We start from the raw sequence: 18798 nt of genomic DNA on the forward strand, positions 1-18798 counted from the left end.
CTCAGGGTTGAGCCCTTTTTATTATTAGCTGGGTGAGCTCCAGATCATCTCTACCTCTGCTTTCTTATCTGTGGTTTGAGGTTTCCCAAAGGGTCTGATGAGTTCATGGCTATAAAAGGACTTTATAAGTGGAGAGCATCATGCCAACACTGGATGAATTGGTTTTATTTCATAATGATTGCATATTTTTTATTCTGAGATATAGTTCAAACAGAACTCAGGCTAATTATAAAGTAACCTTACCATGATGTGTTTGATAATCCTCCAAAATACTCTTAGAAATAAAAATTTAGAAGAAGGTCTAATAGCAAGGAAGTGCTTTTCTTTTATTTGAAGGAAAAATTATGTCTATCTGGGATATTTACTAAGAGTATATATATATTACTCTTAGTAAATATCCGAAGGATGGATGATGGATGGGTGGGTGACAGACACAATTATGGAAAGAAATAAGGAATAAAGAGGGAAGATGAAGCTGGGCTTTCTGGTGTGGTGGACTGCCACAGTGGGATCAGACCTGATCTTCTGGCCTAGGGACCTGCAATACAACTCTGCTTCCTTTATAAACTGAGAAACATCTCCATCTCTCTTTAAATAAAATACAGAATGGCTCCCAAAGACATTTTCCTCATCTGAACCATGTCTCATGCCATTAATATAAAAACTGCTGACTTAATGGAGCTGCTTTTGATCTATCAAGAAAAGACACACCTAATTCAATTTGGCTATTTTTCCAAGAGTTAGTGTCTTAATTTGCAAGAGATTGATTTGATTATAATTTTAAGTAATACTGCAGTTATATTTTTAGTCATGAAGATAATATCAAGTGACTCTATAAAGCTTAAATGTGGAAAGTCCCAGACAATTGTATGAGTTGGGAATTTTATGTTTAACAGCATTCAGGGTTGTTTCTGTTTTTTGTACATTCTAAGGGTATATTTTAGACAGATTGGAGGGGATCTTGAACAGGAAATTTTGCATATAAAATGTAAAAGCAGACAGTTTTCATTAAAGTGCAAAGTAGTATAATCCCACAATATGACATAGAAAATCAAAATATAAACATTCATCCTTTTTTATTTGACATTTTCTTTTGAAAGCATGCATTATCATGAGAGATTTCTAATTCTGGTCTTTGTTCCCAGTAGGACAGTCTTGTTTCCTTATTTCCTTCTGTATTAACTCTTTTCTTTTAATTTTCAAATTTGTTTTAATTAGTTTTACATGACAGTAGTATGCATTTATGCACTTTGATATATCATACATAGATGGGATATAATTTCTCATTTTTCTGAGTACACATTTTGCAGAATCATGTTGGTCATGCAGTCACATATATACATACAGTAATAATGTCTGTTTCATTCTATTATTATTCCTATCCCCACATCCCCTCCCCTCTCCTCCCATCACTTCCCTCTACCTAATCTAAGGTAACCTATTCTTCCCTAGTGCCCCTCGCCTTATTGTGTCCTTCTGTATCACTCTTTTTTTTTTTTTTTTTTTTTTTAGTATTACTCTTAAAAGTTGAAAATGTTTAGGTATCAGAAGGACCTACTAAAATGTTGAGGAAATATTGAATGTGTGGTCCAAATGTCAGAAGAAACTTAATGTCTGCTCTGCACCTGATGACATGTCCTCCAAGTACAAAAGAAGATGGAACACAATCCCTTTTCTTACTTCCCACTTTCCATCCTGAGCCAGATCTGGTCACAGCTCACAAAGAAAATTGCTTCCCTATAACCAACCACTTGAGGGTCACTAGTGCTATCCATGTCAAGTGAAAGCCAAGGGGCTACTATAGCACGTGCATAATGATGACACCCAGAGGTACTGGAGGACAAGAAGCCCACACATAGCATCCCCCACTAGCCCTTACCAGATACAGGGTGCAGGAGGACACCAGCACACAGACCAGTCAGTCATGGAGAATTCTAAAAAAGAAATGAGTACAGGGACAGAAGCCTCTGCATTAATATGTGCAGGATAAAAGGGCCTGGTGTGCCATCATACTGCAAAGACCCTCACCTTACAGCCACAATGATGTAATTTAGTGAAACTGTCACTCTTGTCCTTACTCTGACCCACAGAGGTTTCTCTCACTGGTGTGGTAAGATCAAAGACACTTACTTGAGATGCAAGCATTGAGGTTTGTTTAATTTTTAGGCAGAGAAAATCTTTCTAAACATCATAAACTTTCTTTCCTCTGAATTTGTTGAATGATAGTATCTTGATTAGAGTTGGTGGGAAAGGCTTTCATTTCCTCCTTCAATTTCCACTAAAACCGGAATGGGTAGAACTTGGCTTCTGTTAGTGGTGCTGTCACTGGTCTCTTCTTTTGGAGGAAACTCTTGATGTCAAGAGGGAGAGCTGTCAATGGGAGCCAGGACTTACAAGTCAGGTTACTGGTACCATCTGAGGGGCCTAGAATAAAACACCCCACTTCAGTTTTGTCACAGTTAATGTGCCCTTCAATTTCATCCTCTATAAAAAGACCATGAGAGACCTCAACATGTATTTTTCTTTGTCTTTCTCTGGTATCATGATAGACAATTTACCTTATTCACCACCAATTAGGAGTGTCACAGGAATGCATGGTCACCTTATGAGATATTCAACCCAGTGTGCTTCTGCTGGGGACTCCTCAGGAGGTAGATGGTTTCTCTACTCTTTTCATTGGAAAGCACTTCAATGATATCCCCAATCACACAGCTAGTCTTTCATCAAAGCAAATTAATGTACTATATGTGTATATATTTTTTCTTTTCATAGAATAGAATCAAAATGAGCAGAAGGTATAGAATAGCACAGTTGAACGTGCTAGGAAATCAGTCATTTCAGCAGCCCCTGGGAATTTTTGTGACCACCCTTGATAGCAAAACATCAAGGGGGTGAGGATACCGCTCAATGGTAGAACAGTTGCCCAGCATGTGCATACCCTGGGTTCCATCTGCAGCATTGAAAAAGAATTCCCACTACAATATTTAAGTAATTAATGTATACTTCCTGGTTGTTGCTTTTGCTTTGTTTGTTTTTTCCCAAATGTTGAAGCAAATGTTGAGACAGATGTAAAGAAGTAAAAGAGGTATTTTTGCCCTCCAGCTGCTCAAAATCACTTTCCCAATCATGATGCTAATGAGACCAATGTCCCCATTCTCATCTGACCCTTTGGAGTTTGCACAGAGCCAATGTGTGTTGACAGGCTGACTGTGCCTATAGTCCAAGCAGCCCTGAAGATATCTCTCGGTGCCATCCCAAGTGGTGGCTCAACCTCCGTGTCCACACTGTGTGGCTTCTGCCAAAGCAAGTAAATGCATCAGGTACTATTTTTTTTTAAACTGTTTATTTATTTATTTATTTTAATATTTATGTTTTAGTTTTCAGTGGACACAACATCTTTATTTTATTTTTATATGGTGCCAAGGATCAAACCCAGCGCCCCGCGCATGCCAGGCGAGCACACTACCACTTGAGCCACATCCCCAGCCCAAGGAACTATTTCTAATAGTCAAAAATCAGTGGCTTTAATATGAAGTGGCAAGCATAGTTTTGCTACTTTGGATCATGGAAGAGCTTTGTATTATTAGAATTCCCCCAAATTTCCAGTTAAGTTTCCATATTTGTGGCATTACTTTTTAGCTCTTATAAGTCTATGGTGTGTATTGAGTTTCAGGTGCAGGTCAGCAGTGATATTTATCCTTCAGGTATACAGGAACACCCAGTACATCCACTCGAACAGTCTGAATAGGCCAGGAAGTTCATTTAGCAAGCTTCACATGAGCCTTTTTCCTCATTTTGTAGGTCACTGTCATTCGGTAAACCCCTAACTTTTCTTTCAGTTTATCTTGTCATCTGATAATTTGGTATTAAGTGAATATCTTCCTGGAAAACTCAGATGCCTTTAAGCCATTTATAATTATTTTATGGATATATAATTTTCTCCTTCTAAATATATGTATTTTTATTATTTTTAAAGCACAGAAGAAAAAACTTAATAATGGCTCAAAGTTTATAAACATCATGAAAATGAACTATTTCTCCAAAAATTACTTTCAGATATGAAAAATCAAGAAAATCTGTTCAGATCCTGGGGCAAATTCTTTGGACCACAAAATTTACTTCTGCCAAGCCTGGGCCTAGTCAGGTTGTCCATGGGCAGCAGTTGAGAATATTCTGATGCCATCATAACCAGAATACCTGCCATAGATGATTTTTTTTGTTGTTTTTGTCAGTTTTGTTTTCTGATGATCTAACATATATCATCATGACTATATTTTATTCTTAGAATCAACCTAGATACAAACTGATCTGTAGACCAAAGGGAAGTGGTTTTTGCCTTCAAGATCAGAGTAGTTAAAGAGTAAATATTAGGTAACTCCATTCAAATTATATTGCATTAATAATACCTATAATGTGATTTATTTAATATTTTTTTTCCACTTATAGCTAGTGATGATAAAGTTAGTTTAAAATCCACATATATCGCTATTTAATTGTATGCTTTTTTAATGCTTTACCACAAACAGGATTCAAGGCATTTGGAGATGGTTCTGCATTTCTAATTGTTTTCCAATTTAGTTGTTACTGTGTGGATATTAAATGCCAACAAAATGTCAGCAATGGTCATCTCTATAATTAAGATCAAGATCATATCTTTAGGACAAGTGAAAAACCTTTGAAAGAGAAACAGTTCAAGTGACATTGACTCCCTTCCTCCCAGAAATCAAGTTATTGGCATAAACGTGGCAGAACTCTCAGGTTTTCTATTGTTCATATTGATTCCTCACTTCTTCAGTCGTTTTCATCAGCGAAGTAGACTGTTGAATCTTTTCTCACCCAATTTGACAGCACTTTCACTAGTCTTGAAATAGGCCGAATGACTAATTTTCTTGTCACTTATATTTTTACTGATGTGAGATTTTGAGCGACAGTATCACGGGGCATTTTCTCGCTTGGTGATTTACAGAAGGTGAGGTGCACTGGGAGAATTGGACAGGATGGAAATGGAAAATGCTATAATTAAGGATGTGCTCCTTCACAAATCAATCCCCTGGGAAGAACTGGTTTGAACATTTCCAGTAAAAATATAGACCAAGTCTACTGCACCCTTGGAGTATCTCAGATTCGAAGAAGGAGAGTGTTAGTTCTCCATTCTGGAACGACATGATGACACAAGAGTAGACCTCCAAAAGCCTGTAATTTAATAGCCTAAAGAAAATCTATTTTTTCCCATTTCCATTTGCTCTTATCATTTCCTCAGAATTATTCTTAAACTTAGTTACATGGGTATTTTCTTCTTTTTGAGCAGTGGTGAACTCTTCCTCTCTAGTAGGGAGGGTATCATTAGGGCTTGAAACCTAATATCTTATACCTTTCCATGTTTAATTTTCTTTTCCAAAACATCCATTTTATGTGGTTACATTGTTCAGTAAAGTCATTCTCTAAATCTGTCACCAGGCTGTGACATTTATTTATTTGGGCCTTAAACAGTCTTTACATTTAAATTTGCATTATACTGAAAAACAAACAAAACTTTTATGGAAATAATGTATGGCTTTAGGATATAACTGGTCTCTCTCTGTTCCTGTCTTATTCATATGGAATTTCATCCATTTATCTCTAGCAAGAAAATTCGAACCAAACCCACCTGTGGAGCATCTCACCAGGTGGCAGGTGCCAGGGGAAGTGTTAAGGATACAAAAAGGTATCAAAGAAGAGGCTCAGCTACTTTTCCCAGAAATGTTTCTCCTGTGGCTACTTGCCAAGCTGCTCTCTTTCCATCCCTCCCTCTCCCTTTCCTGTTGTTTTACCTCTGCCCACCCTCTAGCTTGGGAGCAGGGCTTCCCAGCATTGCAGTCTCCCCACCACCATCCTCCAAGATCATCTCCTAACCCCTAATAACCCTGCCTTCCCTCCCCAGGCCCTTTTCATCAGCATCTACACCATTCTCATACTCACCTGAGTAATGATTCCTGAGTTGTACCCTGACTTTTTTTTGCCTCCCATTCACCAGTGGCGGGCACCCCATGCCCAGAGGGGTCTGCCCCACACAGCACCTCTGCCCCATGCAGATTCTCTTCCTTCTCTCCACCATTGCCTTTCTGAAGCCCCCACCACCTCTTCCTCCTCACTAACTTCTTTTCCACCTATGTATCTCCCTTCTAGGCCTTTCTGTGCATACACACAAACCACCTTCCTCTAACTCTTTCTCTACTCCACAGTGAGCACAGTGTGTGTGTATATGTGTGTGTGTGTGTATAATATAATATATATATTATATCACCCTACATGACCCTCTCTGTGCCAATTCTTCCTAATTATGCTGAAGCCCATTTTCAGATGTCCTGGTCATTTCAAATCTGTAAGTAACCTTTATCTTTCTACAGCCCAAGTGTGTGTGTGTGTGTGTGTGTGTGTGTGTGTGTGTGTGTGTGTATTATATGCCTAAAACATATGTACTATATATCTATTTTCTGAAATGCAAAGAGTAAGTGTGGAATATGGAGGTGCTTATACAATTAGTGGAACATAGTAGTGCCAGTCAGCATTGACCCCTTCAGACCTTCAAGCTACTCTAGATTCTCCTTAGTGGTGCATATCTTCCAAGTGCCATCTAAATACTAAAGTGAGATCACATATCACATTGCTTTCTGGACTGAAACCATTCAGACCCAGACCCAGACCCTGCCCATGGTTGACCTGCAACTCCTGCCACCTCTCTCCACTCCATAGCTCCAGTCTTCCTTCTCCTCCTTACAACACTCCAACCCCTTCCAACTCATGTCATCCTCTGTGCCTACAGTGCTTTTGCTACCTTACCCAACCTCACTCTTGGGTAACTGCTCCTCTGCCACCTCTTCAGAGAGGTCTCTGACCTGCTGTGTCCCTCTTCCTTCCTGGCACCAGTATAAGGACAATTTGCCTTGTTCTTCAACCTTGTCTTTTAAATAGTGTCATAGGGGTATGCTGAACGTGGGGTGGCCTCCTCTTATCTTTAATTACATGCCTACTACCAACCAGCACAGAGGGACAGACTGGACATTCAGCATACTTTCCTTTTTTTTTTTCTTTAAATTCACTGAATGGCAGGGTATTGAACCCAGAACCTTGTGCACGATAGGATAAGCACTCTACCACTGAGCCACACTCCCACCCCAGTACATATTTCTTTAATGAATGAACATTTGAGTGAAGATAGTTTTGTTTTTTAAAAATGACAAAGTTACTTTAGATCAAGTTTTCTGAGCAGACTAGGACCATGTAGAGAAATCATACATGTAGGCCTATTATAGTTTGGGCATGGAATGTCCCCTACAACTTATATATTATAAGCATGGCCCCCAGTGTGTCAAGATACAGAGATGGGGCTTTTTAGTCAATTATTGGATCTTGAAAGTTGTAACCTCATCAGTGTATTAATCCATTTGATAGATCAATAATATGAATGGACTACTGGGTGGTAACTGTAGATAGGTGGGGCATGGCTGGAGGAAGTAGGTCACGGGAGCATTACCTTGGGAACTTTATCTTGTCCCTAACCTTCTCCCTGTTCCCACCTTTCTTTCTCTCTCCCCCTCCCAATTTCCACTCTTTCCTCCCTCCTTTCTGACTATCATGAGCTGAGAAGCTTCTCCCTGCCATGCCCTTCTACCATGATGTTTCTGCCTTGGAGCCAGCCAACCATAGACTGAGACCTCTGACACCATGGAGCAAAATAAATCTTTCCTTCTTTAAGTTGCTCTTGTCAGATATTTTAGTCACAGCAATGAAAATCTGACCAACACAAGATATATATATAGATAGAGATATATAGAGATATAGATAGATAGATAGATATAGATAGATAGATATGTAATATTTCTGCCATTCCCAGATTCTGCCTAGCCCATTTTGTTGGTGTTAGTGCCTGGTAGCTCTATCTTGAAAAAGAATTTATATAGAAAAGTGTATTTTTCTGGTATAGTACCTCCACCCCCATGGGTGGCATTTGTGTCTGTGTTTGACTTGAGCTCTTTGAATTCCATCTGACAGAGTTCTTCTGACTTTTTGAAAATGTTGAGCTCTGCCATTCTGGTCTATTTCTGAAACAAAGGCCCTAAAAATAGCACATCTTGTATACTTGTATACTTTCTCTAAACCTAATGGACTTTTTAAATCATTGTTCTCCCTAACAAACATAAGGAAGTTCATTTCATCTTTCTAATGGATGAGAAAAGATCCATTTGATTAGTTCTATATCCTATTCCCACCATATCACTTATTTTTATTATGAAATATGCATACATGCTAGAAAACATAACATTTACATAAGTACTAAAGAATGCTAAAACATGTCTCTGAATTATTTCCCCATTTGTACCAATGTATTTGAAACCTCCTGTGTACTGCCTCCTTCACAGCCCAGAGATGGTTATCATTTCCTTGCTCTTCTTTGTTGTTGTTCTACATATGGAGGTAGCCCTGGGCAATATTCTTCACTATCACTTGCTTTTTTTAACATTTATATGAATAGAACTGCATTAAATGTGTTCTTGAGTGACTTGCTTTTTTTTTTCTCAAGAAAGTTAAAAACAGCTTATTTCCCCTTGTTCTTTTGCTGGTATCTGCAGCAAAAACTTTCTATCTATAGTTATAAACTTTTTTTAAACAAGCACACATGTGCAAGAGTTCACAACCAAAGAGTAGTTTATCGACCCCTAGAACTTTAATCTCTTCCCTTGCCTGAATAATGCCAAATTGCCTCCCAGAGAAGTTGAGACAGTTGCTTCCCACTGGTAGGTTCTGTGAGTTCCTGTACTCCATATCCTCTTTGACATTACATGTTTTATGTTTTGCCAATCTGGTATATATAAAATTGCATATCATTATTGTTCTAATAGCCCTGTTTACTAATCATATGGTGTATCTTTTTGACCATTCATAGTTTAGCTCTGAGAATGCCTAGGTCTTTTGCCAGTTTTTCCAGTGGATTGTCTTTTTCTTCAGGATTTGTAAGAGTTCTTTACATATTCTAGCTATTAACCCTTTGTCAGCTGTTTTCAAGATGCTTTCTTCCTCCTTAGTACCTTGAGACTCTATGTCTTTACTTCTTCTCCCTTATGGTTCAAGTTTTTGTTTTATTTTATACATTTTCTACACCGCAAGGTCATAAAGGATTTGCCCATACATTCTTATAAAAGTTTTATATCACTTACTTTGTCATCTACACATAATTTTACTTCAAATTATAACTTCTCCTTCCAATTTGCTTTACCTGGACTATAATATAATACCACTATACTAGTAATATTGTAACCTGAAGCAGTAGACACAAATTCTAGGCATTCCTTTATCCACTTAAGTAGAGTGTTTATAAGCTCAGAAGTATGAGTGATATAGGGATGAACTGCCTGAACTTGCCTCATTCAGTGCCCTCAAGAAGTAGAGTGGGCTAAATAGTGACCTCCCCCCAAATATGTCCAAATTAGTCCCTAGAACTTGTGCATAGATTAAGAATCTTGATAAAAATCATTCTGGGTTGTCCCGATGGGTGCTAAACTGAATGACAAGTGTCCTTATAAAAGATACACAGAACACAGGTGCAGTGGCACATGCCTGTAATCCCAGCATCTTGGGAGGCTGAAACAGGAGGATTGCAAGTTCAAAGCTAGCCTCAGTAATGACAAGGCACTAAGCAACTCAGTGAGACCCTGTCTTGAAATCAAATACAAAATAGGGCTGGGGATGTGGCTTGGTGGTCAAATGCTCCTGAGTTTGATCCTCAGTACAAAAAAAAAAAAAAAAAAAAGAACAGGAAAAGCAAGAACAGAATCTCCCCTGGAGCCTCTGATATAAAGTGAGCATGGCTCTGCAGATTTGTAGCTTCTGGTTTTCCAGAACTAGTGAAAGAATTCATTTCTAAGCCACTCAGTTTATGGTCATTTACAGAAACTAACATGGAATAACTGACTCTAGAAAATCACTTGAACTCAGCTTCCATGTCCATGTCCTTCACATACTTGGGGGAATAGGACAATGGCAGAAAAGGCTAAGTTGCCAGAACATTTCAGACGGGTATGTGGTTGTCTTATATCTCCCAGTTGATTCCAAAACATGGCTTCCCCTCCTTTGCAGAAGACTGCTGTAGAGTTAGAGGTTAGGCAATGTTATAAAGGTGGCCAACTCTGGACTTGCTTGGGTTGGTATTAAAGAACTACAAGAGTTAGGAATAAAATTAAGGATAAGTACAAAACATAACACACTGATGTCATAAAGCAAACTTCCCTTGAGGCCATTTTACCAAACTGAGTTATCATGTCTACTCTTGGAAAATTAAGAGAAGGTCCAGGCAAGAGGAATTAGAACGGTTAAAAAGAAAATGCAGTTTGCAGCACAGCATCTTATAAACCATTCTCTTTTTTCTTTGCCATATGACAGTTATTCCAAAATATGGAAGGTTAAAATGCCAAGTAGCAGTCAACCAACACAGAGTTTGAAAAGCAAAGAGAAAATAAAATGGGATAATAGTTGGTTTTTCTGTATTTTATGAAATCAGCATGGTCTGTAGGTAGAGATGCCCGTTAAATGTTATGTAGTTATGTACTGAAGTATAAATTGCAAGTTGACTTTTATAGCCCACATTGTCCTATTTAAAAGTTTAGCTCCCAACTTTGCAACCTTGAACTTAACCCTGTGTGTACTAGGATTCACAACTTTGCAGAGAGCAGTGGAAGTTAGGAGACCTGGGTTCTGGACTTGATTCCACCGTAGAGTAACTGTGACTCTAAAAATCACTTTAACTCTTTGACCTTCCACTTCCTGCTGTCAAATTGATGCCATAGGACTTTTCCCGTTCATGAGGATCTAACATGAGGAGGTTTGCTTGCAACAAAACCCTACTGGAAATTTCCCCTATTTTATCCACTACATTCTTTCTGGAATGTCATCCATAAGTCCATATTTAGTGGGTCAGAGAGCAGACAATCAAGATTCACTATACTTCTTTCTTCTTCAGGAACCTGGGAAGAAGCTTTAAGGAGTCTCTTTAGTTCTCCAGGCAGCCTGGATAGCACATCAGTATTCCCATTTTGTATGTAAGACCACCAAGGCTAAGAGTTGGAACAGTTTACCCCAGGCACTCCATCTTAAGGAAAAAAGGACCAGAATTCAAACCTAATCTCTTCTTCCATCAAAATGCAAGCTCCTTCCTTATAGTCATGCTGTTGCGATCATTTCTAAAAAATTAAAACAAATAATCAAAATAAAATTGGAGGGATAGGTTTGGATTCTCAGGCTCTTACAACACAGATTTAGCAGTGTGTGTCTGTTTCTCTTGGAAATTTTTTATAAAGTACAACCAGTGAAGACATGTAAGTAGAGGACTATTACTAATTGAGGAGATCCCTACATGGGAATATGGATAGAGTGGGTCACTAAAGAAATTCAAAACTACCCAGAAACCAAGAAGAATTTCTGCTTAGTAATTTGAAAGTTTTCTAAGTTGAGTAGTCAAGGAGACAAATTTCTCTTTAAAAAAGTACTTACTATATGTGACCTTTAATGAAATTCAGTACAGAACTAAGTTTCATGTGTTACTGGACTTTTTACAGAACAAAAGGGCAGTGACTAGCATTGAAACACATACCAGATTTGTGACTAGGTGCTTCTTAAGCCACCCACTTTCAGTCAGAGTTCTCTGACTTTCGACCAGTGGGCATTATTTCAATGTTCAGTGTACATTTTAACATATCTTCCACATGAGGAAGACTTTAAAAGTATTTTGAGATTTAAGTTACAGATGCCCTTTCTTATAGAAAGCAACTAACACTGAAGCCCTAGAGTTGTTAGATAAGAAAATATCAGATAATATGGCTCCAAATCACCCTTACTGGTAGTTCTATTAATAAATTCAGTTAAGATCCAAGGGTGACATTTTTTTAAGGCTACTAAAAGAAGTGATTTTTTGGCATCAGTGAGTCTCTTGGCTGTTTCTAAATGCTGCCAGAGCTAGGATGATATTTGTTTTCTCTTTGTCATGGTGTTTACATGCCCTGGCTTAGGCCACGAGTGAAATGCATTTTATGATGTCTTGGTCTCACCCAAGCCCTAATGGATGTTTGTCTAAATGACAGCACCCAGTTTAGCACTGTTAACACTGTAGTTAGGAGGTTGGGGAAGCATGTGCTACATGTGACAGTCCAGGACATAAATGGTAAGATTGGAGATCTTCTGCTAAATGAACACTTCTTCCTCTAATATCCAGTTCTGGAAGGACCTTTTTGTTCTGTCTTCCATAGTGCCTTAGTTTAAGAGTCAGACCATAAATATTCACTGAGTCAGAAAATCTCAAAACTTGATTATTGCCCCCTGTAAATGTAGTTCTGGACTTTCTCTTGGAAACACAGATTTCTCAGCCTTGACAAGGACAAGCTTATGACAGTTGAATAGTGTCATCCAGGATGAGAATGATGGGCTGCTGTCTGGGGTCAATTTCTGTGGCATCATGCACAGCATCCCTTTTGTAGGTTTGATTGTGAGTTTGATTAACATAGCAAGCCACTTTCCAGATATGCCTTCCATGGAGTATTTAGCAAAATGCACACACATTTCTATTTTGTTCACCATTGTCCTGAGCACTGTATGTGGATGTGTTGGACTCAGTGGGACCTTTCAGGAAACAGCAGGACGATACTAGGCAGAGCATGACAGGTCTTTAGAGGGATGTGCCTGCTCTAACCCAGGCCCACAAGCAGACTGTGGATTGAAAGGGGGAGCCATGAATTGAGCGTTGACAGCGGGCCACGGCGGTCCGAAGGCTCAGGTGGTTGTCAGCCATAAGTTTAGCTCAGCTCTTTGAGTAATTTGTCACGCCTCGCTCAGCCCCTGCTGGGCCAGCACGTGCCAGCTTAGTGTCAGAGTGCCTGTTCGCCAGACGGCCACTCAGGCCTAACGCCCTGCTGTTCCTCAGACCAGCGGCTTGCTGGGGCCATACACGGAGGGCCGAGCCTTGGCGACAGCCAAGTGCTGTGCAGAATAAGCGTGTTCATAATGAGACGTGAATGGCATTAGTAGGTCCCTCTAGAATTGGGTCTGAGCAGGCGCCTCTTGCTGAGGAAGTTTGGCAGTCTGTTCATTAAGGCAAGTCACCAGGAGTTCAGCCCACAGCCGTGGAGCTAGTTCTGGCTCATGCTGCCCAGGCCTGGGGCTGTTGTGACCATCTATAGGACAGATTATAAATCATCAGAGGGTCTACTTTTGAACTCTTCAAACTCATTTCTTCTTCTTCTTTTTTATTTTAAAGTTGCATAAAACAAGCTTAAAGAGAAATTCTAGTATTGCTTTCCATGAAGAGCATGGCCTATCTCTGGGAAACCCCAAACAGTAACCCCTAGTCTCATATGTCTTTTGAATACTTGAAATAGAATGGACAGAGGAACTGAGTTGTTATTTTTTAATTAATTAAAATTTAAATCTAGATAGCCACATGTGATACATGGCTACCATATCAGATGGCACAGATCTAGATTATCTCTGGTCACCTCTTGGTGTGAAATCATCCTTGAAAATAACAGAGTAGGAAGAGGAAGAATCCGCATTTAGAAATCAATGTGCATACTTTACCAAAAGAAAATAGAAAAGTGCATGCCTATTTTAAAACACAGACTCTACTGGAAGCTAATTGGAAAGGTATAATTATTACCAACTTACATTTTTCAAGAGGCCATCTTGAAAAGGTAGTCTTAAGATAAAGTGAGAAATACTAAAATTACTTTTTCCTCTCTTGGAGCTACAAATTACAAACTGATGTTGATCCACATTCCCTATTTCCTGAAGAATTAGCACAATTTTCAAAATGACCAAAACACATCTTTTAACTTTTGCATTGATAATAAAGAAGGGGAAAATGAGACATCATGCCGATTTCCCCAAGTGTTAATTCATAAAGTCGTACGTGTGGTGCCTTCATCCATTGTCAGATTATTCTGACGTTATCCTGTTATTGGAAGTGCATGATTCACCTTCTGAGGAAACAGAAGCCACACACAAAAGGGGAAGATTTGCTTTCTGCCCTGTGAAAGACTGCCACACGCAGGGGTCCTATTAAGACAGCTGGAAAGTTGCTTCAGCGTGTTACGCCTATAAGTTTTATTGGTGACTGGTTTTTGATTACACATTTGAATGCTGTGTGTTCCAGACTGCAATTTTAATTAAAAGGCAATAGTCTTTTTTTTTCTCTCAATTGCATTGTGCACTGTTTGCTAGATTCTCCTACATATTAATTCTGATTTTCTAATATTTAGAGTTTATTTTGGTTAGTGGCTCTGTGGTCCCTTCAGACTATACCTTCTGGCCTTTTCTCTTCGCAGTAACTTGCATTTTCTTATTTTTTTAAAAATGTGTTCACCCTCATATTACCAGTTCTTGCTTGAAGTTCATCTGTTCATTATGTCCGTAATCTCACAAGAATGTTTTATCCACCCAAATAGAAAATGAAGATCCAGGGTTGTCTCACAATGGTCAACAGAAGGAAATGCCATTGCAATCAATGTTTCTTGTTTTTGTTTGCTTAAGTGGATCTTACTGATGCCTTGATGTTATTCTGTAACCATTAGTTTTTGTATTTTTTAGTGGAGCTAGTTTTGAATGTATTTAAAATTTAAGAGAAACTTAAGTGTTAAAATCCATATCTTACTAATTATGATGAATATTTAATTTTCTGACAAAATGCTAAAGAGATTGCAAAATACTGTTCTTTACACACAAACAGCAAAGTTGCATAAGTGTATTTAAAACAAAGTAGACTGTCACTGCTATGCATGCTGTTTTGCAAATGCATTTGTCTCCTTAACCGATTACTTCAGCTATGAAGAGAGAGCGCTGTATCTCGAAGCAATAATTCAGAACCACCGAGAAGTCATGACATTTGAGGATTTCGCAGCTCAAGTCTTTTCTCCCTCTCCCAGCTACTCCCTCAGTGGAACGGGTGAGTGTCTACATTATTCTCCTCTCACACGCTTAAGATGCATTCGAGTAGCAGATGTACACCTGTTTTTCACAGATAAATGCTTGCAAATTTAAGAAGAGCATTCTCCTTCTGAATCAACTAATGAATATCAAAAGGAATGATGACATTCATTTTAATTTGTTTTGTATCCGAGCTGTTCACTCCATTCCTTTTTTCAGCTATCCTGTTAACCCCCGAATCTAGCAAGGTTAATGAACTTTTTCTCAGTAATGTGCTCTGGTTCATTCAGGAGTGTGGGTTTCTTGCTGAGCTGGGAACATGTTGTTTAAAAGCGATGCCCGAATCAGTGCTTACTTATCAAAAAAGAGTTCCTCACAGTCGAAGCCGTTGCTACTAATGCTAAATGGGGATTATGCTGCCGAGATACTAGGGTCAGGGATTAATGCAGGAGACATGGAAGGACAGTGTCCCCAGGCCCATCATTACAGAGTGCGGCAAGCACACTTCTCTCTGGAGTGGTCGGTGTCATGTGGACAAGCCGCTGACTAGAGCAGCACCTGGTGTGGAAACCATTTAGAAACTGGCTTACAATCATTTTCATGTATTAGGCCACTGGCAAATTGCAAACATTGCCATAGATTTCCTTATTTCTAGGCACTTAACTCTTTTTACATTTCCAATTTGAAAAAAAATATTTACACTGCCACTTAACAAGATGATACGATTACTGTAAGTTCTTTTTTCAAAGACTAGTATTATTACTTGTAAATTTTTGCATGTAGTTATAGATTAATTGCCTTTCAGACAGTAAATAGGATATTTAGTGATCACATGTTGAAACCCTCAATGCAGGGCTTCCAGTCATCTTCCTCGGATTTCAACCAACCCGTGAGAGTGCTTAATAGATTTCTAACCTGTGTCAATTGTCTCTGAACACTGCCTCACTTCTCCTATTCTGACTTGTTAACAAATATCTTACACACAAAGTGAAAAAAATTAAATTCGGTGAAATAAATCACTTACAAATAAAATCAGCCATGCATCATTGTTTAACATCGCTGGCTTCAATCCTTGCCTCTCGGAGCTTTGTTGGGAGATAAGAGGGAGAGGCATGCGCTTGCACGGGGAGCCAGGAGCAGCAGGCAGAAGGCTTGGGAAGATAAGCAAGCTGGCAGAGGTGCGGGAGCAGCGATTTACATAATCACGCCTCTGCTTCCTGGTGAGGCGTCAAGAAACACTGGGATGGCCTCTATTGATCTTTGTTGAACTGGAATACTAAACAACATGAGAAAAGCTTATAACTTAAAGCTTTGATTAATGTTTCTTACATTAAAAAAGTAGAACAGCTGTGAATTGAATTCTTTTATACACTCTGCCAACATTCTATGACCAAAAAAAAAAAAAAAATCTGTTTCAATGGAAATGAAGGTTTCATACCCAGACTGGCTAGAGGTTTAAAATTTTTTCTGGTTTTGTTTTTTTTTTTGTTTTTTTTTTTTTTTTTTGCTTAAAGAACATGAAGGATCTGTAGCAAGCTGATTTTTTTAAAGATCTCCTTCAGCTTTTTCCCATCCTCATGAGATATTGGGACTTGATTTTTCAGTGCAGGATTTTTTTTTCAAAAAAAAAAAAAAACTCTTGAAAAAGCATTTCATTTCTAAAAATTAAAGGAAAAATTTAAATAATTACATTTTTTACATTCCTTGACTGTTATATTCTTAAGGTTGCATATTAAGATGTTATCAAAACAAATAATGATGGGCTTTATTTTCTATGAATATTTTAGCCTCTATATAAATTAATTTGATCTTTTCCCAAAATTTCATAATTATTTAAACCAATTCAATTGAGTCAGTGTGTAGGTAACACCTTAAGTGAGACCCTAGGAATAATTTAATATTTTATGACATCTACTTAGAGAGGATTGTTAATGGGCTTGAAAAGGTCATATTCTTTATAGAGTTACCTACCAGAATAGATTCCAACAGAATGTGAGTATGGGGATTGGAACTTTTACAAAAGGAACTTGAAATCCAATGCCAGATATCAAAAACAGATGCTACTTCTTCATCTTGTCAGATTAACATCAGTATTATGTTTCATAATGTTCATGGTTTAGGGAATTCAGTGTTGAGTGATAAAATCTTTTATACATATATCACATCTATCCTTCAGTATGATTTTAAGTCTGTGCATAATGTTCTCTTTTAACACTTTGTGTATCTAACCTTAAATGATTAAGAAGAAAGGGAAAATGATTTGAACTGGAATTGTGGGGGTGGTATAATGAGGATGTAACATGTCAGCACCACATACAGTCAGATTCTCAGAACCCCATCCTCTTCTTATTTATACATCAGCTTTGCTTTTGAGGAATCCTTATCCCCATCTCTTAGTACTTTTACAGATGAAAATGTTTTTTATTTATTCATAGCATTTGTTTTTGTTTTTTTGTTTTCCATGGGACAAGTACAATCAAACCCAGATGAGCCAGGCAGCTTAAAGTAAGAAATTGAGGTGAAGTCTGCCCTTCCAAGCAACAAGCCAACTGGAAAAATCGACCCTGAGCAGCTTAAGCTCCCACAGTGCACTTAGGACCCAATCAGACCATCTCTGGCCATCATTGTCATCAAAGCAGGCCTTGGGCTTCTGCTCACATGCATATGCACAATCTGAGGAATTAGGCGCTCCTAGGTTTTGTTTTGTTTTGTTTTTTGGTATATGCATAACAAAAAGCTTTATCCTTAAGAAAGAGGGAGAGTCACCTGAGTAGTGTATTTATTCCACACTATATTTGTTATACATGGCATGCAGCCCCCACTGCTAAAAGAAAGGCCTCCCTATCAGCCTTTGAAAAGAGATGTGTTGTGCCCAGAGATGCCACTGTTGGGAAATGCCCTGTTCCCAGAGCTTCCCTGCCCAGGTGCTATCGCTCATCTATCCAAGGAGCCCTGGGGAGTGGGTGGCCAAAGGAAGTGCTTCTATCCATGATGTCCTGTCAACTGCAGCTAGGGTGGAAAGCTGATACATAAGTGCTTAGCTTTTGTCAAAGGGCTTTAAGAAAAAAATATATATATATTCATTTTCCAAATAAGAAAATGTTATTTTAAAACTACCTTGCTTCTTTCTGTCAATAACCCATTACACAGTTGGTATTTGAACAACTTTTTACCTAACTTGTGGTTTGCCTTCCCTATTGACCAATAATAAACCAATGTTATAATATTAACTGTTTTATTACTATAGTTAATATAATATAATTAATAAAATGGTTAATATTTTAACCATTATTTAAATATTTGTTGCAATTAACACGTATATGTTCTATGCATACATGTTTATATGCATGTAACCCACATGCCTATGTGGTATCATGTTTTCAAGCATGTTACCAAGGAAGGGGGCCAGCAGAAAGGCCTATAAAGGGTTAACTGAAATGGGCACCCTTGAGTGCTGGGGAGGGACTGATGTAATCACTGCAGCTCACAGCCAAGTGCATCTGTTCACCATGAGGTCATTCTTCTGCATGCTAATGAGTTGGAGAATCTAGTCTAATGTTTGACATTATCAAAAAGGACATAAATAGTGTAAATCTTTAGTTTTTGGAAGCTCCTCCTAAAAATCAAAAGAGAAAAGAAACTTTTGCTTGGACTTGAGATATTTTTTCTTGAACCACTCTAGAGATTGTACCTGAACTTTAAAATCTGGGAGGAATCCACTTGTCTCTGTTGATAATCCCCAAATCGCTATTATAGTCATAACTAGCAATTTTGCAGTCAAAGACTATAGGTATGTTTAATTTTAATGTCTAGTTTTAAGCAGTTCCAAGTACCTTGATCAGAAGTTTATAAAGA

The 18798-nt window shown here is 38.3% G+C and overlaps 1 protein-coding gene and 1 long non-coding RNA gene across 9 annotated transcripts in view; one reads left to right on the plus strand and one right to left on the minus strand.

The window, feature by feature from the left end:
• Positions 1 to 18798, plus strand: part of Ralgapa2 (Ral GTPase activating protein catalytic subunit alpha 2) — a 310144-nt gene that overhangs the window by 272528 nt on the left and 18818 nt on the right. For 7 of the 8 annotated variants that reach the window (XR_013439515.1, XM_078051331.1, XM_078051332.1 and 4 more), the window contains one exon: positions 14841 to 14962. Coding sequence is in view for 7 of the 8 variants with exons in the window: in XM_078051331.1 (XP_077907457.1) it covers positions 14841 to 14962 (122 nt within the window). In the remaining variant the exon portion in view is untranslated. Of the gene's footprint in view, positions 1 to 14840; positions 14963 to 17414; positions 18112 to 18798 lie in introns of those variants that run through there. The other variant, XM_078051334.1, reaches the window with a different exon arrangement.
• Positions 2131 to 16120, minus strand: LOC144378039 (uncharacterized). The gene is made up of 2 exons (XR_013439518.1): positions 15968 to 16120; positions 2131 to 2424 (listed from the first exon to the last, which is right to left on the minus strand). It is a non-coding gene; the product is annotated as an uncharacterized LOC144378039 (long non-coding RNA).

Source organism: Ictidomys tridecemlineatus, chromosome 5 (assembly GCF_052094955.1).
Source record: "Ictidomys tridecemlineatus isolate mIctTri1 chromosome 5, mIctTri1.hap1, whole genome shotgun sequence".
In the NCBI taxonomy this organism is placed as follows: domain Eukaryota; kingdom Metazoa; phylum Chordata; class Mammalia; order Rodentia; family Sciuridae; genus Ictidomys; species Ictidomys tridecemlineatus.